The 23,595-nt window shown below is 50.3% G+C and overlaps 1 protein-coding gene across 2 annotated transcripts in view; it reads left to right on the plus strand.

Annotated features, from left to right (window-relative positions):
- The window catches only part of KCNN3 (potassium calcium-activated channel subfamily N member 3), a 182,828-nt gene that overhangs the window by 143,809 nt on the left and 15,424 nt on the right, over positions 1-23,595 (plus strand). For both annotated transcript variants that reach the window (XM_010348370.3, XM_039459988.2), the window contains exons 4-6: positions 4,150-4,291; positions 11,859-11,969; positions 22,187-22,314. In XM_010348370.3, coding sequence (XP_010346672.2) covers positions 4,150-4,291; positions 11,859-11,969; positions 22,187-22,314 — 381 coding nt within the window. The remainder of the gene's footprint in view (positions 1-4,149; positions 4,292-11,858; positions 11,970-22,186; positions 22,315-23,595) is intronic.

Here is a 23,595-nt window from a genome sequence, read left to right on the forward strand (position 1 = left end):
AGCATCTTCTGTAGCACACACCAGAGGCACGATCACGGAAGGCTGACAAACGGCAAAAGGCATTCTCAAGAGCTTCATGTCCTCTCCTTAGCACACACAGTTAGCACCCACTGGAGTTTATGTGGTGAAAGAAAAAAGAAACCCACAAGAACATAATTGAGCTGTAATTCCATTCTGATCTCTAACCTCTTTACCTTCGCATCCTCCCACATTATGAATAGGATGGTCCATGATCCCGAGGGCAGTGAAACAGCCAGGGAGCACCAGTTTAACCCTCAGGGTTTGCAGGGAAAGGAAGACTGTGGAGACCCAACTGCACAGCAAAACCAGTGATGTACGCAGAGGACAGGCCGCAAATTAAATCCGAACTTCATGGTTCGGTGTTCAAGGCTCTCCATTGCCACTCCTTGGACGCCTGCAAGGTTTCTAGCAGCTCTCCCTATCTGGGGCCTGACCTCTTTAGTCAGTCTTGCATGTAGAAGAATCATTTTCAGATACCAAGTGTGTCTCATGTCTTTTCTCTGTCCAAGAACTTACAGCTGATTTTTTTTTTTTTTTTTTTTGAGACAGAGTCTCACTCTGTCACCAGGCGCCAGGCCTGACTGCAGTGGTGTATTTTCGGCTCACTGCAACCTCCGCCTCCTGGGTTCAAGCAATTCTCCTGCCTCAGCCTCCCAAGTAGCTAGAACTGGGTGTGCACCACCACATCCAGCTAATTTTTTGAATTTTTTTAGTAGAGACGGGGTTTCACCATGTTGGCCTGGATGGTCTCAATCTCTTGACCTCATGATCTGCCCTCCTCAGCCTCCCAAAGTGCTGGGATTACAGGGGTGAGCCACCGTGCCTGGCCACAGCTGATTTCTTTTGGATCTGTATCAAATAGTTCTCCAGCCTAAACTTCAAGACATCCTCATGAATGCCTCACCACTCCACTGCACAAGTAAATCCATGCCTCTGTATTTTTCAGTCTATTGTTTCTCAGACTGATAACACCTGCGCCCTCTCAGCAACAATAATTGCTGAGGTTTAGTGAGCACTTACTTTGGGCCAGGCACTGTGCTGGTATTGCTTGTGGGTTATTTTACTTAATCCTCTCATCAGCAGATGAGGAAATTGAGTGACAGAGAGGGTACGTCACTTGCCCACAGCCATGGAGCTACCTAACGTTGGAGCTGCAGCTCCAAGCCAGGCAAATGCAGCCCAGCCAGCCCAAGCTCCCTGGCTCAGCTCAACTCCTCACTGCTAAACTGCCTCAACCCAAGACTTATCTTCCAGGAAATATTTTTTGGAAGAACTGAGGACCCTGGCTGTGACTCTGCAACATCTACGTGTTGCTGGCTTGTGGCATGGAGCTGCCTTTACGCCTTCTTCCTTCTGTGTCTCCCCTCTCACAGTCACTTAGTCTTGCTGCTTTTGAGAAGCTGAAGTCTGATTTTTTCACCACTGACTCAGCACAGGGCCTGAGAGTCACGGTCTGCCACCATCTCTCCAGCCAGAGAGCAGCCCGCTGGGAGGGGAGGGGTTGCATTGGCCTGAGGGCCTAGCAGGGCAGAGTGAGCAAGACAAGGAGGCAGCTGCCTGTCCAAGGCCACAGCAGAACTGGGAGGGGGCTGATGCCCCAGGTCACGGTCAGGGGTAGACGCAATCCCGGGAATCAGACTTGGGAGCCACTAGCCTGTGCTACTCAAAGATAGCCAGGAGGGCAAAGGCAGGCCCAGCCCAGGGACATGAGGCCCAGGCAGCCAGCCAGGGGTCCCAGGGTAGTAACAGAGCGCCCCTGGGGAGCAAGTGTAGATGGAGAGGGCAGGCAAGGCCATCTCATCAGCAGAACTGGGGAGGCGGTATCTTCAGATGTCCCCAAAAAGTACCAGGCATTCATGTCCTTGTTGCAGATAGCTACAAAAAGGGTAATGCTGTGCCCCTCCCCCCGCCCCTGGTCCCCAGTTGCTGGCCAAGACCTCAAATGGGGCTGGAGAGCCCACCACTGCCGTGCTCATGGGAATCTGCTAGGGCTGGGCTTGGGTGGATGAGAAAGGCTGTGGCCTGCATCTCTGTCCCAGCTTTGTACACCTGTTTCTTGCCTGGTCACCCCACCTCTGTGTCCTGTCTCTTCAAATACCCTGCTCGCCACCCGCAGACCATTCTTCCCGGCAAGCTGTGTCACCTTGTCGTTCCTGTGCCCAAGAACCCAGAATCTCTTTTAAGACCTCTGAGACAAAATCCAAGCTTCTTATCCCAGAGTTCCAGCCCTACCTAAATCTGACCCCTGGTCTCTGAAGTCCCCTGGTCGCCTGCCACTGGAACCCAAGCGCTCTCCTCTCACTGAAACTTCCTCATTATTCCCAAGACACATGCCAGTCGCTCTTGCCTGTTTGATGTTGGGTGGGACAGTGAAAGGAGCATAGGCTATGCTTCCTGTGTGTCCTTGGGCAAGTCACCCAGTGTCTCTGTGCCTCCTGTTGCTTACCTGGGAAATACTTAAAAGGCTATTGTGAGAATTAGAGTGTTTGCTAACAAAGTGCCAGGCACACAGTAGGTGCTCAATACATGCACAGTACCCACCATGCTGTGCTCTGGGTGCCCCTGACCCAATGGCCTGCCTCGTTTCTGACTGGCTGAGTTCCTGCCTCCTACCAGGCCCCTCTCTAGATGCACCTTCACATGCAGCCTGCCCCTCACTGAGCGCGGCAAGGGAAAGAAAAGCAGCATTTGCCTATCCCTGGCTGAGCACAGACACTGGGGGGGTGTGGAGATCCCTGATGGTGGCAGCGAATCCTCCCAGGGGGCCTCCGTGTGCTAGGCCTGCCCCGGCCCGTTGTGTGTACTAACTCACGGAAGTCCTGATGGAAACTCACGTCCATGGATGAAGGTTCCTAAATGGCTTTCTGCTCCGTCCAACCTAGTCGATGTGGTCTCCGGGCCCCTTGGTCTTAGCTTCCCATCTAGCGGCCTCCTAGTGGCTAAGAGGAGATTTTATCAAGAAGTGAAGCCCTGCAGTCTAAAATGCAGAGTCTCCTGTGTGTTGTTCAGGCCGATCCCGTTAGAGAAGGGTTGGAGAGAGGACCCACCTTCACCAGCCCTGCCACCCAGCCTGCAGCCGGCTCCCTTGCTGCACTTCATGTCAAGCCTTGGGCTTTCATTAGGGTTCTCTGCCCAGAGCACCCATTCCTCCCAGCCTGCCTGGAAAATGCAAGCCTTGCTCCTCTGTGGCACCTCTGTGGTCCCACCATCTCCAATGGACCCTCGTGTGTGGGGGTCAGGGTCATTGCCCTCTGCCTCCATCCCCAGGGCACCTTGTCTGGCCCCTGATTATACCCTCTGCAGATGTCTGCCTCCTCAGCAAACCCCTCCCCTGGGCTGAGTCCCTGAGGGCAGGAGCTGTGTGGTGTTCATGTCTGTATTTCAGTACTTAGCACAGAACCTGGCATGCAGCAGGTCTTGGTGTGATGGATGAAGGGAGGGAGGAAGGGGATGAGGTGGAATAGGCATCGGGGCAGAGGGAACGGTGGTCGTGTTTCTGGTTGGTTCCTCCCAAGGTGGGGCAGCCACAAGTCCCTGCCTGACTCAGAAAGGGAGGCCTCTGTGGACACCCTGGAGCTCCCCTCTAGAGACCGCTCCCTGAGAGCCCCAGCCACGCAGCTCCCTCCAGACCCCCGGGAGATGCCAGTCTTTGAGAAGCATCAACTTTCTTAGAGAAAATCGCTGAATATGCTTGGCAATTTTTTTTTTGACATTTTCCCTGTTCAGGAGCTTGTGATTTCAGATTAATCACATCCACATACATTTAGACTGTCGGCTTGGAAGGGAAAATTGGAATTTTATTACTGCATGATTTCATCCAGAGCTATCTTACCAACACCAAAAGGATGTCTACAATGAGGTGCAAATCACGACAAAACATTTTGCCTCTGGGACCAAGCTCATGGCAGGAGGCCAAGAGGACTGGCAGGGCGGTGGGTGGGGGGCTGCAGGGGGGCCTGGTGGGCACAGTCGCAGCCCCGTCAGTGGCCTAAAGACACCTGGGTGAGCCACCGTCACTGCTGCCTCTTCCTCAGCAAAATATCTCATTTCCGTCCTCTCTCTAGGTCTCCCACAGCCCTTACTCCGGGAATGGCTATTCATGACTAACTCCCGTCTTCCGCTTGGCAGGTACCATGACCAGCAGGATGTAACTAGTAACTTTCTGGGCGCCATGTGGCTCATCTCCATCACATTCCTTTCCATTGGTTACGGAGACATGGTGCCCCACACATACTGTGGGAAAGGTGTCTGTCTCCTCACTGGCATCATGGTGAGTACTCTCCTCTGCCCATCCCCCTACCCCCAAAATGTGGCGAAGAGCAGAATGCCTTCTTGCAAGCACGGGAGGGGGGGCCTTCCCAGCCGCGGCATGGGGGACAGCTGTTAGTTAACAGACCTGCATTCGTGTCCCCGACACATAAAAAGGCGGGTGGGAAATCTGCAACGGTTTCTCATTTTTCAGTTGACTTTTCTAAGGTAAGAATGGGTTCCTGGCAGCTAATGGTCTGTTCACAGCTCCCTCAAAATGGGCTGGGTGGAGCTGGTCCTGGCCCAGCGCTCTGCTGCCCGCCCCGCTGCTGTGCAGCCGCCCAGGTTGCTCACCTCCAGTGAGTACTGCGGCTTGCAGTTTACGGTCCTCCTTCCCGTTCCCTGGTCCCACTGACCTTGCTACCATTTCTGATCGTGTTTCGCTGGAACTCACAGAAGCAGGGTCTAGGGAAAGAGCAGCTGGTCGGCCTTCAGGACCTGTGTCCTGGACAGGGCTGGCCACACGGCCCTGGGCCCACTCCTGCCTTTTCAGTCTTCTGCTTCCACCTCGGCCTATGGAGGGGCTGGGCTCTGAGCGCCAAGTGCCTTGCAGCACTGGCATTCGGTGAGGCTGTGATCCTGTGATCCCATCCCCAGGTGCCCAGCAGGGGTACCGTACCCTTTCAAGGTGTATCTCTCCTGCCCAGTGCCCTGCTACCCACACTCAACACACACGCGCAGAGGAAGCACACATTCTCGCCTGTCACGCGGCCATCACGGTGTGGCGTACGGGAGGGACATGGGGTCTGAGTTTCTGCTTGCTGTGGACCCTGGGCCAGGCACTCTGCCTGTCGGACCTGAGCATCCTCCAGGGTGAAGTGGAGATGGATGGCCCGCTCTGCCCTCCCCACCGGTTTGTGCGAGGACCAAATGCAGTGATTTATGTGAAAGTGATTTGAAAACAAAAAGTGGGCACACGGAGATCCGTGTGGGTGGCGTGCTCAGTGTCCCTCGGTTGCCAGTTGGTGAAGCGTTCCCTTGGCCTTGTTGCACTTGGGGTCCAGGACAGGCAGCTGCTGCTCTTTGGCCTTCGTCCTGGAATCCTAGAGCAGTGTCACAGCACGGCTGGATCCTCTTTTCGGAGGAGGAGACTGAGGCTGAGAGAGGAAAGCTCATCTGAGCCTGGTGGTGGGGAGGTGGCAGGGGGAGAGGTGGGCAGGCCGTCTGTGGCGTGGCTCTGGATGTCCGTGGCTGGAGACTGCGGCCCTCCCCAGGGCCCCCCCCTCTGCAGCCCCTCACATCTTTGTGAACATCCTTGCTTGCAGTGATCCCTCAGAGTCCACTTGTCACCCCCATTGCTCCCAGGAGGGATGAAGACCCTGTTTCTGGAAGGGCAGTGACCCCTTTCTGCAGTGGAAAGGGAGGGCCCAGCTCTTCCTGCAGGGTCTGTGTGAACGCCTCACCGGCACTGGGGGCTGCCCCCACTCCCCACTCCCCTCTGCCTCATTGGCTTCCTGGGGCTGATCGGGTGGACCAGACAGTCAGACTCAGGCTGATGGGAGCGGAGCAGGCCCTGGGGCCGGTGGCCTACCGAGCAGGAGGCGCCAGGCCCTCTCCTCCTTTCTGACTCCAGTCCAGGGCAGGTTCCTATTAGCAGGCAGGTCCTAAGACAGCAGCTAATGACAGAAAGCTTAGCGCTGGGGCGGTGATAAATCATGGGTAAGTGCAAGGCTTTAGAACAAACACCTCCCATCGGTTGGTAGGAGTCTGTCTGGCACAGTGCCAACTGTCACGAGGAAACCAGGCAAAGATGCTTCTTACCAGAGAGGAATGAAATGCCACCAAAGGCCAAAGCTTTCCTTCTTAGAGCCACTCCCGGGGTGTGGGCTCTGTGCCTCAGAACCAGCTCTCAGCCAGGGCCAGCACAGAGCGGGGTGGCCAATAGGTGGCTGAGTCCCGCGGGGAGCCTCTGTTATTTTAAAAGACCAGCCTTTCTCCCTCTCAGCACATAGCTGTGCCCCATCCAAGAAGCGGCCCCCTAAGGACCCCTGGATCCCGGACTCCGCATCTCCTGGCTTTGCTCTGGCACAGCCGAGCAGAACATGCGAGACCCCTGCCCCACTCACCCCTGCCTCTCTTTAGGGGTCTGGGGGGCTGCTTGCCTTTCAGCCTCCCTTTGGCTGCCTGGATCTACAGCGCTCCCCCGAAGGGAGTGTTCTGTTCGCTATGGATTGAGGTGTGATCAAAGTGAAAAGAACAAACGGACCGGGAAGGAGCCGGCCCCCACCTTCACCTTCCATATGAAAAATACAGCCCGAGCCTTTTATCTCCCCATTTGTACAAAACCCGGCGCATAAACATATACTTTCTCTATACGGGAATGGGGAGGCTTCCGCTGTTCGCTGTCAGTGTTCCTCACCCAAATTCAAGTCAGTCGCCTCACGCTGGGGTCAGCCCCAGTGAGGAACCCCGGTGGCGTTTTCCTAGCAAATGTGATTTTTCTCGCTGAGTCACTCCTAGCCAGGGAGGATCCTTTCCCCTCCTCCTCCCAACCTCCAACACTATGTATAGCTCCCAATTATTATGGCAACTGCCTTTACTAAAGGTAGGGCTTCCTGTTTGGTTACCATGGACACCACAAAGGCCACGGCAAGGCCCGCCTGGGAAGGAAAAGGAAGGATCTGTGTGTGTGCGTGGCCTGTAAATAGTCTTAATCATTGTTTTCTCTTGACAAGTCCCAGTAACGATGTAATTAGCAACCATTAAGCAGGGTGTATAATTGTCTGAACGACTTGCCGTGGCTGGCACAGACCTGGTGTGAGAGATTTCACCCACAAAAGCAGCTCCGTCAAAGTCCAGCATCTTTCTTTCCATAAGGATTTTCTTTTTCTTGATCGCAGTGACAACAGCAGAGAGAAAGCTGTCAATATTTAGTATCCAGAACTGGAAATGACAGTGCAACTTAAAAGATGTGCAGCGCTGACCTTCTGGTTCTGCGGCCATCTGGGAGCCCCTGGAGCCCCCAAGTTCGCCTGGCGTGACTTGGTGTCAATCTGGCCTCTTTCTAAAGCTAGACTTGCTCTGTGGACCCTTGGTGAGTTACGGCCAAACAGGCAAAAGCTTCCGGACCTCATGAGAGAGGCCTCCGAATGGCCAAGGGAAAGTGATGGTGAAGTGAAAGGTAGCACAGATTGAGTCATTTTGGGAGGAGGCAAAAAGAGGGCTCAGCAAGACATCTGCTTAATGTCAGTTTTAGGAGATGAGCCTCTCCCGAAACACCTTACTTTCAAACCGATCGATGTTATTTTAGTTGCGGCGTGGAATCTGTTGCAGAAACAGAATCCAACTGTGAATCCTCCAGGCTTCCCTCCTCCATTTGTCACTTTCATTTGTGTTTTATTTTATTTTATGCTTCTTTAGTTAAGAACACCTCATACTTTTCCCCTTGGGATGCTTGTTTTTCCAGCTTCTAAGGTTTTCCAGCTGGAAAATGTTTCTTGAAAACAAGAGGTAGGAGGACTGGTGTGGAGGAGTCTCGGTCCAGATTTGGGTCCGAATCTCTAGAGCTGGGCGTGTTCACCCCGTCCCGGCCGCCCTCCCTCCGTGTACCTCCTGCTCTCTGCTTGCCCACGTGCTTGGGAAGTTCCGCCTCAACAGAAGTGGACCCCATCCCCTCCCCTTGCCCCACGGAACTTTGGTCAGAGCAGATCCAGGGACTCCAGCTGGTGTCCCCTGTGGTTCGGGACTTGGCATATCTGAAAGCAAAAGGCTGAGTCATGGACCTTCCCCCCAGCCTGACCCCAGGGAAGTCATAGCAGCAGCTGCTGACCCTTCCCATGCCGCTCCCTCCCTGCTCACACTCCCGCTCTGCCCACCAGACATTTCTAAGATTCCACCGTTAGCCAGGCCCTGGGCGATTTTCCTCTTAAAACTAACCTGTACCACTGCCAGCTGACACAGCACTGCCAGGCTGCCCCCATGGCCTGTCAGACTATTAACTCGCCTAAGTGAAAGGACCCAACATCCCAAAGGGGACCCAGGGGACAGCCGATCCTTATGCCACTTGAAGATGGGCACAGCAGGGTGGAGTTCTGTGGCACTTCCTTCACGTCCTCTAAAGAGCCAAAATGGACCCTGAACTTCCGGCTCAAACCTTAGGCTCCTCGTTCTTCCTTCCTCTCTCAATCCCAGCAGCCCGTCACTTTTTCTTATTCCTCAACCTCCTCCTCGTCTCTTTCCCTTCCGACCCTTGCCGTTTAGGATGCAACACAACTTGTTCCCCATCTCTTTCTCTGCCCAGCTTGACCGCTCCCTGCACCCACCTCCCTTCTCTTTTCTCCTCTTCTCTCTTTTCCTGTCCTCTTCTTTCTTTCCTCTCCTCTCCTCTCTGCTCTCCCCCTCCCCTCCCCCTCCCACCTTCCCCCTCTTCCCTCTCCCCTCTCCTCTTTTCTTCCCCTCCTTTCCCCTCCCCTCCCCTCCCCCATCCCAATTCTCCCCTCCCCTCCCCCTCCCCTCTCCTCTCTCCTCTCTCCCTTCTTCCCTCTCTCCTTTCCCTCCTTTCCCCTCCCCTTGCTCCCCTCCCCTCTCCCCCCTTCCCTTCCCTCTCTCCTTCCCCTCCTTTTCCCTCCCCTCCCCTCCCCCTCCCCCTTCCCCACTCTTCCCTCCCCCTCCCCTCTCCCATGTCTCTTTCCCTGCCTTTCCCCTCCCCTTCCCTCCCCTCCTCTCTTCTTCCTTTGTATTCTCTCCCCTCTTCCTTTTCCCACCCTGCACAGTCTGCAGAGGCTCAGCAGTCTAGGCTTCAGTATACTTCCACAACTTTCTGAAGGCTGCTGATGTCTGACCCCATCTTGATGAGGTCACCTCTTAATGGAAAAGACCAGGTTCGGTGTCATTACTGGTGACTTCCCTAATTACATCCAGTTAATGGAAAAATGAAGTTGAGAGCGTCCATTTAAGTGGGAATTAGGGGTTAAGAATGCAGCATCCTCTAGTGAGATACTCACAAGGGAGTCATGACATCTTTATGTTGAAAGAAACTGGCAAGTGTCATCCAGTCCACTGTCCTGCCTCCAGAGAGAAATTTATCTTCATCATCATCATATAGATAGATGGTTCCTTAGATAAAACACTCTAGCTTCTAATTAAAAGCACCCCCTTCATTCAACCAGCTGCACTCTGGGCCATGGCAAGAGCTGTGGAACACCCCATCTAGACCCTGGAAATTTGGAATGGTGGATGATTGATTGCTGTGACCGAACTCCCAAAGTAGCATGGTGCAGGGAAGCTCCCTCTTCAGGCCTCTTGGACCCCAGCTTTCGGGGATGCTTTAAGTCGAGTTTTGCCTGGGCCTGGGGAGAGGAGGGAGAATCGAGCCTGGGGAGAACCCGCTCCATCTGACGTTCCATTTTTAACGCTATGATATAGCCCTCTTTTTGGGCTTTCAGCCCAAAGTACTTTTGGAACTCCATATAAAGGAGAGGGATGACAGTCCGTCCGGTTGAGGGGAAGGGAGCACACGTCTTCCCTCTAGGATGGCTGCTTTTAAGCTATTTTTTGCTTTCGGAGGCCTGGCTAAATTGATTACAGCTACAGACCAGGCTGTGCAACTGCCCAGATCCTTTGAAAATTGGGCACAGAGTCTCCTGTAAGTCACAGAAGCTGAAAAAACACAGCCGTCCTCCAACAAAAGAGGAAAATGAGGTCAGAAAAGGAAAGTTCACACAGACTTGGTTCTTTTCACTTTGTTGTCCTAGAAATGGGAGGCCAACCCATGTCCCAAGAAACACGAGATTGTTTTAATGGGGACCCTTGTGGGATACTGGGAGAAAGCATTGTGAACTTCAGCCGCATCGAAACTTCACACAGGCTAGCCTTTGTCAGCCTGCGGGATAAAGAGAGAAAGGGTTTCTAAAAGAGAGAGTAGGGAACGGATCCACCCGTGTGCATTCCTTCCAAGTCGGTTATAGACTACAGTACCTTCGAAAAACATTCTTGTCTGCTTCTCACACATTTTGTAAGACCTGATGAGCCAAAAATGTTATTGACGGATGCCTTCCATTCTGGGACCTCAACCGCTAGACTGGGTTCTGTAGCAACTAGAATTGTCATTTGGCATCTGGGATTCAGTCGTTGGCTTTTTTTTTTTTTTTTTTTTTCTTTTTTTTTGAGATGGAGTCTAGCTCTGTCACCCAGGCTGGAGTACAGTGGTGCAATCTCTGCTCACTGCAACCTTTGCCTTGTGGGTTCAAGTGATTCTCCTGCCTCAGCCTCCCAAGTAGCTGGGATTACAGGCACCTGCCGCCACGCCCAGCTAATTTTTGTATTCTTCATAGAGACAGGGTTTCACTGTGTTGGCCAGGCTGGTCTTGAACTCCTGACTTCATGATCCGCCCACCTGGGCCTCCCAAAGTGCTGGGATTACAGGCCTGAGGCACCACACCCAGCCCCGTTGTTGGTTTTAATAAGTTCATCATCTCTTTCCATGAGTGGTGGTCAGGGCAGAGCAGGGCACAGCGTGCAGGCAGAGGGTGATGATCTTTGACAAGCGTCCACTTACAGGACAGGCTGACTCCCGCTGCCTGCAGGAGAGCCAGGGGGCGGAGTGAGTCTCTGACTTCCCCCTGTGCTCACAAGCCAGCCCAGAAGCACAGCAAAGATGATGTAAAATTGCATCAGGAGAAAGTTGGAATGTGCAGGGAATTCCCTGCTTATTTCCCAGTCAGTCAAGCACGCACCCAGAGGATTCGGAGAGGGAAAGCGAGTCCCATCATTCTTGGGGCTCAGCAGAGCGTGCTTCCTTGCCCACCCTCCTCCAGGCTCCCCTGGCATGGACCTACCGAGCAGACTAGGATCCCTGTTCTGGAAAATCCCAAGAGTCTGCTGCGGCCTCACTTAACATCCTGGTTTTGATCCAGAAGAAGTGGTGTTGCCTTTAAAATCTCTGCATGATGGCGAATTCAGGAGCCTCCCGGTGAAGGCGGGAAGGAACCGACTCCTTGTGCTGAGTCATAGCCGAAACCTTCAGGTGCAAAGGCCCAACTGTAGAGCAAGCACAGTCACTGAGTGAATGTGTTCGTGCCAACCTGGGTACCCTCTGTGAAACAAGCCCTGGGGAAAGGAACACGCTCAGCCACTGGCAGGTGGCGCCCCAGCTGATGCCCTGCGTTCTTTCCTCCCGGGCTGCCAGGCTAGCGCTGGCAGCGGGATAGAGGCCTGCATGAGGGAGAGGGGCCCGTGTGTGTGCTGGCCTCTCTGTCTTTTGCGGCACACCTTGGCAGGGGACCAAGTGATTATCTGTTGGTTCAACCCCTCAAAGCCTCAGTACCACCCATCGTCCTTCTCCATTGAGAACTGGCTAGCTCAGTCCACCAGAGGTCAGCTGCAGAGCACTGCGGGCCCCTTTGTGGGTCGGGTCATCAGAGTCCTGACAGGTTTCGACAGATTTTGTGGCTTGGTCATGATCGGCCAGAGAGCGCGAGTTCCCATTCACTCCCAGGTAACTACCCCCGTGGGCGCCAGGTGTGAGTCTCTCGTCTCGCCTCTTAATGACATGTTCTTTCCCTTCTGGTCCTCTCGGTGTCCCCCCACAGGGTGCAGGCTGCACTGCCCTTGTGGTGGCCGTGGTGGCCCGAAAGCTGGAACTCACCAAAGCAGAGAAGCACGTTCACAACTTCATGATGGACACCCAGCTCACCAAGCGGGTAAGATGCCACACAGCCATGTCTTACGGGAGACTCAAGGCCACCGTGGAAGCCAATCAGAAAGCAAAGGGTCACGTGGCATGGGTTTTCACCAGGCTTTTAAAGGGTATGTTTGAGGGAGCCCCAGACATAGGCAAATGGCCTCCGCCGAATGGAAATGGCATCTCCACACAGCGGTTCCTGTCTTCTGTTCAATCACTGTGCATGGGTCAGACAGCCACATAATTTTCCTGATAGTTTAATTAGTAGCCTGCAGTGGTCTAAGCTGCCCCTTTGCCTGAGGATACCAAATAAATCACCCAGTATGAGGCAGTGTTTTTTGTTTATGCTCAAATATTTTCAGGATTCTCATTAGGAAGGACAAAACTATATCGAAAATGTACTAAAACTATAAAACTATATTGAGAATGTGCCTAAGTCTAATCCTTTAAAAACAGTCACTTAAAGAATCACTCTAGGCCGGGCACGGTGGCTCACACCTGTAATCCCAGCACTTTGGGAGGCTGAGGCGGGCTAATAATGAGGTCAAGAGATCAAGACCATCCTGGCCAACATGATGAAACCATATCTCCACTAAAAATACAAAAATTAGCCTGGTGTGGTGGTGTGCACCTGTAGTCCCAGCTACTTGGGAGGCTGAGGCAGGAGAATCACCTGAACCTGGAAAGTGAAGGTTGCAGTAAGCCGAGATCACACCACTACACTCCATCCCGGTAACAGAGTGAGACTCCATCTCAAAAAAAAAAAAAAAAAAAAAAAAGAATAGTTCTAGTAGAGTCCACATTCCTAAATAAAATTGTTCATCAAAACATTATCATCCAATTTTTCCCTTTTGGGTTTTCCTGGTAATGTTTCTCACTTAAACCATATGAAAGTAGTTAAGGAAGATGAAGAACTGAAAATATGCAGGAATGGGTAGACCATTTAGGTGCTGAAAGCTGGACACCCCACTGAATTGTCAGAGACCAAAAGGCCCATTTAGAAGAGACAGATACAAGCCTTCCAGAATAACGGCAGGCCAAATGGGCAAGGCAGGAGCTGTTTATTCAAGGACAGCTTTTATGGAAAATCTTTAGAACTACAGCCTGAAGGAAGGTCAGTAAGATGATTTCTTGCAAGACTGTCCTCTTTCTGAGGCAAGACAGAACGAAAGCCTTGTGCCCTGTCTCCGCCTCCATGGTCTTTTTCATTTAGGACTAAAGTAGGTTAAGGGACCCAGGAGCAACCAAATGCTGATTGGGGGTTTTGAAAGCTAGAGAAGATATTCAGTGATTAGTGTTGCACAGCAGCAAAAATGTGTTAGAAATAGAGACAGAGGCAGGAAGGGAGAACAAAGAGATAGAGAGAGAATGACAGAGTTGCGAGGGAGCTCTCAGGGAAGGCCGTGCGAGAGTGTGCAGTCACCACGGCCTCTCCAGTTTCTCAGCAGAATTATTTATGGTGTTTGATTGTCTGATCTTTGATTACATTTATTGGATTCTTTAAAGAGCCTTCACAGATGTTATAAGGAACTAGGACAGGCAAATATTCTTATGTCGTTGACATTCAAGTGTTGGTACATCACGGCCCTGAGCTATCAGCTGCACCAAAAAAAGCCACGATTTGTCACATCACGGTGGCAGTGATTGAAGGCTGTTACCACAGTCAGGCCTGCCGGGAACCCTGCCACTTGGCCACTGTCTATCGGCCCCCTCTAATAATAGGTGCAGAAGTCATGCTCAGTATTGGGGAAATGACTCAAGTTATTGAAACACCTAAATGCAAATGCACTATTATCTATTTTCCTGAAGCAATTTTCACTGAATTGCAACTACATGCCGGAGTGATGGAAGGGAGATGTTTTGCCTCCAAAACCCTCTCATAAGCTGTTTACCAAGAGTAGAGACATTAGCAGTCTCTGTTTATTCTATTTTCTTTTTTAAGCCAAGTCTACTCTTTGTATTTCATGTTATTCCTTTGTCCTCTCCATTTTTCACCAAGTAAATCAGACGCTAGAGGAAAATAAAGCTGAGGAAACCAGCTCCTTTGTATGCCAGGAAAATAAACAACTTCTTCTGCAATGTGATTGCAGAAGATGAGATTGTGGTTGCTAATTTTAATCTTTCAAAGATGATTCCCTAACATCCTCCTCAATTCCACTTACTTCTTGAAAAGTAGGACTGAAAATCAAATCAACAAATATTTATTGCTCATCCGCAAATGTAAGGTAGCTTTTTAATCGAATAACGTCTCACTTTTCTGAGAACACTTAAATTCGTTGAAATGTCCCTTTAGTATCCAATATCTTTTCTCAAGGAAACAAGTAACAGAAGGGATGGTTCTGACAGAGAGAAAGTTTTCAAAGCTGGCAGGACTAGACCTTCTGAAGGTTCTTTTACATAACCTCAGCTGAAATGAAACTGGATGCGTGGGTCCTTGGTCCACTCTGGTTTGAGCTGACTCTGACCTGCTCACAAGAGAAGCCCACCTTTCTTCCCCTGGGGATGGCTGGCCTGCCCTCTGACCTCTCCAAACGGCCCATGTGTCCAACTGGAGTGGCTCATTGGTCAAGATGCTAAACTTAGTCCGTTCATAGCATCTCAGTGAACTCTCAGAGAAAGACTCAATGTGGAACGAGTTGATGGTGGCATAAGTGCAACCTCTTTGGAGTGGACAGTGTATTTGACAGACGAAAGCAGTCTCTTACCGGTGTATGCTACCTTGATGTTCAAACACCTAAGCAAAACGAAGAAAGGAATTGTAGCTATTAATCATAAATCATACCCAGATAGTTCTAGTGTTTGTTCATCTTGCTGTAAAGGCTGCAGCCTAGCCTTTGCCAAGAGAGCCAGCACTATTTGTATTAATTTACTCGTGCGGAGGGAGGAGGGTCTGACAGAGCTGTGTAAGAACTCGGTTTCCGGTTTTCCTGAATCCCATGCTTCTCTTCTTTCCTTGTATAACTTATCAGCCCTGGTGGTAACGTCACTTCTGTATTTAAGTTGATCAGCTCTTCCCACACCAACTTTGCGGTGTCACTGCCATTGTTATTCTATAATTATAACTTATTGCTAACCTCTGGGCTACTAGATAACATATAAGTACATGACACAGAGGGACTGGAAGAAGATACTAGAGCCCCATTCTTTCTGCCACTCAGCGCTTCCATGTCCCCATCTTTCTGCTTTATGTAACTGAACATCCATCACAGAGGTCACTCCCTGGGTGCCACACTCTGTACTCTGGGAGCACCAAGATGGGTAAGAGGTGGTCCTTACCCCCATCCTTAACCTCTGATGGCTGATGGCCCTCAGGGAGCACTGCTGCTCCTGCTGCTGCTGTTTCCTCCTCCTCTTCCTCCTCCTCCTCTTCCTCCTCTTTCTTTCTTCTTCTTCCTCGACAGAGTCTCACTCTGTCACCCAGGCTGGAGTGCAGTAGCGCGATCTTTGCTCACTGCAACCTCTGCCTCCTGGGTTCAAGCGATTCTCCTGCCTCAGCCTCACAAGTAGCTGGGACTACACGTGCACGCCACCACACCCAACTAATTTTTTTATGTTTTTAGTAGAGGCGGGGTTTCACCGTATTGGCCAGGCTTGTCTTGAACTCCTGACCTTGCGATCCACCCGCCTTGACCTCCCAAAGTGCTGGGATTGCAGGGTGAGCCACCGTGCCCGGCCCAGAGAGCACTTTTTCTTTTATCAAAGGCAGAGTGGACTGCCATGGACACACTTGGCTTGAGAGGCACCATGGACCGGAGATATTTTGTTTGCGGTACCTACTCTCCACATCAAGCCACAGTGAGCAGAACCTTCAGACAGCACAGGGGGTGTGTGCTGAGGATCATCTCCTTCTGGCTGCAAGGGTTTCTTGCCCCAAGTAGCTCATCCAAGTACACTTCAATGAGGAAGATCAAAACTAAACCCACAACTTCCCTAAATGAGTTCCTTCTAACTTCCCTGGTATGCTTGTGACATCGTGTTCCTCCAGACTCCATGCCTAAAGATGTAGCTCCATTTCTGACTCCTCTGGGCCCTGGACCCCACAGGGGTCTGAGCACTTTCAGAGCCTGACTTAACCTTGCTGTGGCTATTCACGTTTGCCTGCCTCTCCAGGGCCTCTGCCCCACCACACTTGAAGCCACCATCTTCTCTGGGCCTGCGTCTTCTCATCTGGGTTCGCGTGGCTCATCCCTAAGCATCCTTCCACTGAAATGCACACTGTGTCTATGACTGCGCCCAGTCTGTCTCGGACAGACCTTTGTGCGTGACGTAATTTCTGTTACATCACAGTCTCGCACCATCACAGCAGCCTGCTGCCTGCTCTCCTCGCTTGGGCCTCTGCTTTCCTGTGGCTCTCCTTAGACTCTCAGGCTTAGCTTTGAACATATTACTTCCTGCTCAAAAACCTTTAAGTAGTTCCCCACCTGCTGTCTCCTGAATGACACTAAAGAAAACTAATTACGTGCATATGCCAAAATTCGATCATAATCTTGCTAGAAAAAATTTTCTTCAGCTGGCTAATTCAAAGATGACTCTTAGTAGTCTCATAGGAAAACAATGGTGGTCATTATGGTGCCAGATGTCGAAGGTCTGGCTAAAGGATGGCTAACGGACAGCTGGTTGGGCTCCAGAGTGGATTTCCAGAATGAGTCTTTATCGCTTTAAAATTGATCGATAATCAATAAGGCAGTTATAAGGAATGCTGGTTCTCCCCAGAAGAGGAGTGTCAATTACATCACACACACAGTTCTGTCCCAGACAGATTGGGTGCAGGTTTTCTTCAGCAACAGTCACAGAAACATTGTGTGTTTATGCTGGAAGGGCCCTTCGGGATGAGCCACTCCGACCCAGACGAGAAGACGCAGGCCCAGAAAGGGGCAGGGTGGGCCCCCAGCCGACGCAGAATCCAGTTTGCTCTTGGACCATCAGTCAGGTGGCTCTAGGGCGGTCAGTTCCTTAGAACCCAGCTTAAGTCCTCCCTGACTATCACATAAACAGCGTTATAGAATTCTCCACCCCCCGTTACCATATTGCTACAGGGAGGACTTCAAGCTCCAACTTTGAACCACAGAAATACATCTCCTCTCTCTCCACCCAATTTCCTGCCAGCCAGAAGGGTGGAGCTCCCAGTTCTAAGGGGTCAGTGAGAGCCCCCGGGTGAGGCAGGCAGAGAAGCCTCTAAAGGGAGTGTGAAATAGCACAGGGGAAGGAAAACCAGAAGGCGCAAGCGGGGTGATGAAATCGAGGGCAGCTGGCAAAGCCAGAGCAAGTCTGCGGGGTAGTGATGAGGGGAGAGTGGGCTTGGCAAACGGGAAAGAGGAACCGGCCCCTTATCTAGTCCCGTGTGTAATGGACACCGTCAGTCAGGGTCTGTGGAGACCGGGCCGGCTTGCAGATTCTCCGATAGTGATCTGATCGTCACCCAGCCTAGTTTCAACCCACGTTAACTCCTTGAAGTGGCAGTCATGTACCGCATAGCGTTTTGGAGCACATGCACCCAGGTGGTGTCGGAAGGCTGCAATGGAGCTGAAAAATTCCTATCCCCTAGTGATTTGTGTTACGGTTGCCTACAGGAACATGCACACAGGCTGTAGCCTAGGAGCAGCAGACATGCCATACAGCCTAGGTGTGTGTAGTAGGCTGTACCAACTGGGTTTGTTTAAGTACACTCTGCGATGTTCACACAGTGAAGAAATTGTCCAAGATGCATGTATTTAAATCACACCCACCGGCCGGGCCTCCCTTCCCCCGTCTCCAACCTCCAAGTAGAATACTTCCCTGGCAAGGATTCCTGGCAGCAAAAATGGGCATGCTAGTGATTTCTTCCCAGGGCGGGGGGGGGGTGCTCTGCTAATGGGACTCCTGGAATTTCCCAGGGCTCCTGTGGCTGCTGGAGGCTTAGGGTGCCCAAGAAGGGTGTTCCTTTCATCCGCCTTACACTCCTGACCCAAGCATCCTTGCTGCAACCCACAGCCTCTCTGTAATACCAAGTAGCAGGTTACCTGGGCAGAGAGGTGGCCAGAGCAAGTCACTGGCATGAGATACTATGGCCAAGAGCTGAGGAAGAGATGTGTGTTATGTTTTATGCTTTCTGGTGGGTTGGGGAAATTAGAGGGAAGGAAGCTGACATTTATTGGACGGGGAGAATATTAACGAAGGCACCATGTATGGAGGATATGGCCAGGCTCTGTGTTAATGTTTTAAAGTATACTCTCATTTAATCAACAGAGTAATCCCATTTCACAAATGCAGGTAGCACTTGCACCATTCTGCAGCCCCGGACCCCGCTTTGTCCTGGTGGTTCTTTAAGCACTTATTACCTGATGCTATAACACAAACTGCATACGGTCTCCTCCGCAAGATTGCAAGCTCCGTCAGGGCAGGAATGTTACTGATTTGTTTGCTGTGGTATTCTCACTTGCTAGAACAACGTCTGTTCCATTGCAGGTGCTCATTAACTGTTCCTCAAATGTATGAATAAAGAGTCTCAGAAGTTCAGTAGTGGGTCCAAAGCGGAGCTTATAATCCCATCTACTTGTCAAGTTTTTCTGAAGCTTAATGAAACAAAGCAGACATACGGCTCAGCACAGCCTGGCACATAGTAAGCACTCAGTAAATGTTTTCTGTCACTGTAATTTGCAAGGTCTTCATTGGACCACTTTCTTGCCCAGGCCCATTAATCTCAGAGCCCTTCCTAAAGTGGGTCATAGAGCCCATTCTCTGGCTCCAGTCACAGTGAAAGCAATTTTTTGGTAGAGAGTTTCTGGGCTTGCGGAAAACAATCAGCCCATTTGTTTGTGGGTTTTGGAGGCAGGACAGCTGGACTTCCATTCACGATGAGTCCTCTTCTAACTGTCCCCAGAGCCATCCAATTGTGGCTAACCTTGAGCTACTCTTCCCGGCCTGCTGCTTCTGTCTCAAGCCCTGCCGTGTTCCACTGCTGCACCCTGAGAGTGCCTTTCGGCCCTGGTGCCTCTGCCCACCAGGAGAGGTCAGGAGGTACCCCGGTCTCCATCAAGGAAGGGTGCATGGAGCCCTTTGGAGGCTCAGCCAATCTGAGGAAGGGCACGTGACCTCATCTACTCCCGACCCCAACTATGCAATGCTCAGATCAATCAACCAGGTGAACTGCAGGGAGACCCTGGCCACAGTAGCATTAACTGTCCACCTGGGAAAGCACAGTGCAGTTAAAAGCCTATTTCTTTTTCTCTTGCAGATATTGATCTACTTAGCTTTGTGCCAGGCTGTTTGCTGGTAATTAATTTCAGAGTCAGTGCAAGGGCTGGCAGCTAACATCACTTTCCCGAATGCATGGTGGCCTCCCTCCAAACTCATAAAGATGATGTGACTGCCTCTGTCTGCTACCCGAGCTGTGCTGTGACTTCAGTATCTTTCATTTGGGCTGAAGTTAAGTGCAGGACCTGGACTCTGTGTTCTGTCACATTGCTAAGTGAGGGCCATGATGATTTAAAAAAAAAAACAAAAGCAACCCAATGTTCTTTCCAACTCCTTGATCCTGGAAAACAGGAAATGATGTCCTTTGTTTCCTTCAGTCCACATGAAAACCTTTGGCTCTTGCTGGACCTGGCTCTTGTTTTGACTTTGCCATTAGCTAGCTGTGTGATTCTGGCTCTCATATCCCATCTCGGAAGTGGTTTCCTCGTATGTTCAATGAGGGGTTTGAGCTAGATGATATTAAATAATATCTGTATGGTACTTTACATTTTAGATAGCATTCAAACCCACATTGACTCCGTTTGCCATTTATCATTGCCTAGTCTTGATCTGTAAGATGGGGATACTATTAGTACCTCCCCGACAGGGTTGTGGTGAGGATTAAAGGAGCCTGGGGCTGGGCATGGTGGCTTATGCCTGTAACTCCAGCACTCTGGGAGGCCAAGGCGAGTGGATCACAAGGTCAAGAGATCGAGAGCATCCTGGCCAACACGAGGAAACCCCGTCTGTACTAAAAATACAAAAATTAGTTGGGCGTGGCGGTATGCACCTGTAGTCCCAGATACTCGGGAAGCTGAGGCAAGAGAATCTCTTGAACCCAGGAGGCGGAGGTTGCAGTGAGCCGAGATCATGCCACTGCACTCCAGCCTGGGAGAGAAGAGCAAAACTCCCGTCTAAAAAAAAAAAAAAAAAAAAAGCTTAGACATATGAAGTACTCAGACCTGTGGCTGCACCTGGTAGACGTTAGCTGCTGCCCCCAGCACCATCATCATTGCCTCACGGCAGCCCTAAGGTGAGCCTTTATTTTTCCCATCTTATAGATAATGAAGCATTTGCTCCTAAGCTGCTTAATAATTGACAGAGCAGGGATTCACCTGCAGACTTTCCAGTTTCTTTGAGGCTTTCTAAGAGGCTAAGTGCCCGGGGAAACTGAAGAAATGACACATTGAATTGCCCCTCTCCCTGCAAAAGGAGCGCAGTAGTATTAAATGCGCCCTCTGCAGAAGGCAAGGTTTCCCTTCCATGCCGCCTTTTGCCAGAAGGCCGCTGTTCACTCTGGCCCCCTAAGCAGGACCCCAGAGACCACGCTGTCCTCTCCTGGACACCCACTGTTTCCAGCTTCTCATGACAACCTGCTTCCTTTCGGGCAAGAAAGTTCCAGAGGCGGGCAATTAAGTCATTTAAAACCATTTTCATGGTGGATCTTTACTGAATTTTTTAAAAGCAATATTTATGTCCCTTAGACATTTCTGAGAAGACTTAGCTGTTCTTTTAAAAACATCACTTCAGCGCCAATGAAAAATAGAATCCAGCCTTAGTAATAAATTTTAAAAACATACACACACAAAAGTTATCAGCCTGCAAAACAATGTTTCCTAGCCTTCCCACACGTCTCGGGATTTTAACAACGTCCCATCTGTTGATGTCAGTCAGAAGAAGAAGGTCTGTATTCTCTAATTTTATTAAAACCCTTTCTGGCTAGTAACCTGATTTCTATTAGGCTGGCCTCCTTACGTTCAGGCCCCAGGCCTGTGGACCCGTGCCAATCCACATGGCTGACAGAAATGGGGATGGTTAATCAAAAATCTGTTTAGCTTGTGCTTAATAAGGAATGTTTTCTCTTGCTCTTGTTACTAATTGCTGAAGATGTCTGTGTTTGGATTAAAACTTTGTCCCCTGCCATCTGGATGCCATTGATATATCTCAGCTCAGTCATGAGCTTGGTGATATCAGTGGTTTCCATGTCAACAGATGACAGCGTCATATGTGGAATAGTGTGATTGCAGTGCACAGTGAAGGAGCCAGCCTTGGGAACGAGGAAGCTCTGCTTTCACACCTAAATATCTTCACTGATTTTCAGACATTGCTTTGAAATTATTTCCGTTTTGTGCCAATTACATTTACATGCAAAATTGCAAATGTTTTTTGGCCATTTGGGAAAAGAGACAAGGGGCTTGCTGATGCCTACAGTTCCAATCGGTGGGAAAGACATCTTCTTAAAGAAGTCTTTTGAAATCTCCAGGTGATAGGAAATCTGTTTACTCTCTGAATCCAAGCCAGGTACCATATACGCTAAGTGGCAATCTCAGGTAAATCTCGGAAGTCTGCACGTAAGGGCAGCAGTGGTATATTGCTAGCTGTTTTCCAAGGGGACCCCGGGACTCAAGGTCTGATGCAGACTGTCTAAATATAGCATCGGCAACAGCAGTCAAGAGACAGTAGTGAAATAATTAAGGAAAAAAAAGAAAGAAACGCCCTTCAACTTCAAGCTCTGGTCTTCAGTGTCCAATAGAAGATTAATAAGAGACGAATTTTAATCATCTTTTTTTGTTTGTTTTGAGACAGAGTTTCGCTCTTGTTGCCCAGGCTGGAGTGCAATGATGCCATCTCAGCTCACTGCGACCTCTGCCTCCCAGGTTCAAGCAATTCTCCTGCCTCAGTCTCTCAAGTAGCTGGGATTACAGGCATGCGTCACCATACCTGGCTAATTTTGTATTTTTCTGAGAGACAGGGTTTCACCATGTTGGCCAGGCTGGCATCAAACTCTTAACCTCTGGTGATCCACCTGCGTTGGCCTCCCAAAGTACTGGGATTATACGTGTGAGCTAATGCTCCCGGCCTTAATCATGTTTTCTAGGAATTTCATGATTTTGATTAAGAAAACAGATCATTGGAAAATGGTTTCCTTATGAGATAGACTACAGTAGCAACCACAAAAAAACATATTATGTGAACCTAAGAAAATGAACCTGATAGCAGTCTACTTTATTTATTCTTTCTTAGATCAAGAATGCTGCAGCCAACGTCCTTCGGGAAACATGGTTAATCTATAAACACACAAAGCTGCTAAAGAAGATTGACCATGCCAAAGTCAGGAAGCACCAGCGGAAGTTCCTCCAGGCTATCCACCAGTGAGTATGCCGCAGCGGCTCAGCCGTCACATGGCCAGGATAGGAGTGGCGGGACTCCTACAACTCTGTCAGCACTTTCTCACGTACCTAGGAGGCACAGCCGAAACCCGTTCTGTTCCGCTCAGCAAGTGGAGTGGTGAACTGGGTCTGATTATTCACTGACTGCACCAGCCACGTGCCAGGTGGGCAGGCTGCTCTGGAAGGTAAAAGCTAGAGTAAGAACCTCTAAGGGCTTTCCCATTCTATACACATATATCACACACCCCACACATCACACACCCCACACACACTATACATCACACACACCATACACAACACACACACTATACACACCACACATACTATACATCACACACACAGCACACATCATAGACACCATATACAACACACACTATACATCACATACACACCACACATCACACACACTATACACACCACACACACTATATATCACACATACACCATGCATCACACACACTATACACATCACACATACTATTCATCACACACACAACACATATCACACACATCATATACAACACACACTATACATCACATACACACCACACACATCACACATCACACACACCATACACAACACACACACTATACATCACATGCACATCACACACAACACACACACTATACATCACATATACACCACACACACCACACATCACACACACTATACACACCACACATGCTATACATCGCCCACACACCACACATCACACATACCATACACAACACATACACTATACATCACACACACACCACACACACCACACATCACACACACTATACACATACCACACATCACACACATACCACACACACAAACACCACACATACACATCCACACCCACACACACCATAAGACCACACACACTACACACACATCACACACCAAACACACCACATATCACATACACACCACATACCACACACACTACCCACACCACACACACAACACACATCACACACACAGCACACACAACATACATCACACACCATGCATCACACACCATGCACACCATACACAAACACCACACACACCCCACACACCTCCCACACACCATACACACCACAGAAACACCACACATACACCACACATAACACACACACCACATACAACACACACACCACATGCACCACACACCACACACAAACTACACATCACACACATACTACAACACACAACACACCACACACACACACCACATACATACCTCACACTCCACATTACACACACCACACGTACCACGCACACACACCACACAC

Source organism: Saimiri boliviensis, chromosome 19 (genome assembly GCF_048565385.1).
Source record: "Saimiri boliviensis isolate mSaiBol1 chromosome 19, mSaiBol1.pri, whole genome shotgun sequence".
NCBI classification, from domain to species: Eukaryota; Metazoa; Chordata; class Mammalia; order Primates; family Cebidae; genus Saimiri; species Saimiri boliviensis.